Here is a 643-nt window from a genome sequence, read left to right as displayed (position 1 = left end):
TCACTTTTAGTTGCGTGATAAAAATGATGCAGTGCAGCGATTCTGACGGCACACTGCAAAATTGTGCTAGAAATATGGATGATTTGATCAATCCAGTTGATGTGGATAATCCTGATGATAGCGAAGCAACTAGCACATGTCTTCGGAGAAATGAATCTCAAAATACCTATCACAGATCAATAAGCTATCTGCAACACTACAAACAAACACATGGATACATGTTTCAAGGTATTAATAATGATCGGCCCAGCACTAAAAAACTATTTAAAGTGATTGATTTCATCTGGAATCAACATGAACTAAGCAAATTAGAAAATATCAGAATAATGCTGTTACATTGTGATGATAGTGCCATAAACAACCATTTCGTGGAGTTGAAGGCAGTGCTCATGAAGTTCACAGCGATGACTTTGAAATCAAAAAAAAGACTAAACCAGGTTAAAAAAAGAAAGAGCGAAAGTAAGAACATTGTTGATGCAATTAGCGAGTACATGAAAGAGACATATCATAATACTATTAAGGGTTAGAGAAATGAAAAAGCTATTTGATGCAATATTTGCGCGAGCAACAAAGAGCACATATGATAAAAACATCCGTGACTTTTTCTATTTACTTACCATCTCTATTAATATAGAAGATTATG

General features: G+C 34.4%; 1 protein-coding gene across 1 annotated transcript; it reads left to right on the top strand.

The window, feature by feature from the left end:
• On the top strand, positions 1 to 527 carry VCUG_02753 (uncharacterized protein; the record flags this gene model as incomplete). The annotated part of the gene is made up of 1 exon (XM_008077573.1): positions 1 to 527. A coding segment is annotated over one exon (527 nt), but the record flags the coding sequence as incomplete, so codon positions are not given.
• Between the last annotated feature and the right edge of the window lie 116 nt (positions 528 to 643).

Source organism: Vavraia culicis (genome assembly GCF_000192795.1).
Source record: "Vavraia culicis subsp. floridensis unplaced genomic scaffold supercont1.290, whole genome shotgun sequence".
NCBI classification, from domain to species: domain Eukaryota; kingdom Fungi; phylum Microsporidia; family Pleistophoridae; genus Vavraia; species Vavraia culicis.
Note: the sequence above shows the minus strand (reverse complement) of the source record. Positions and strands in the feature narration are given on the sequence as shown.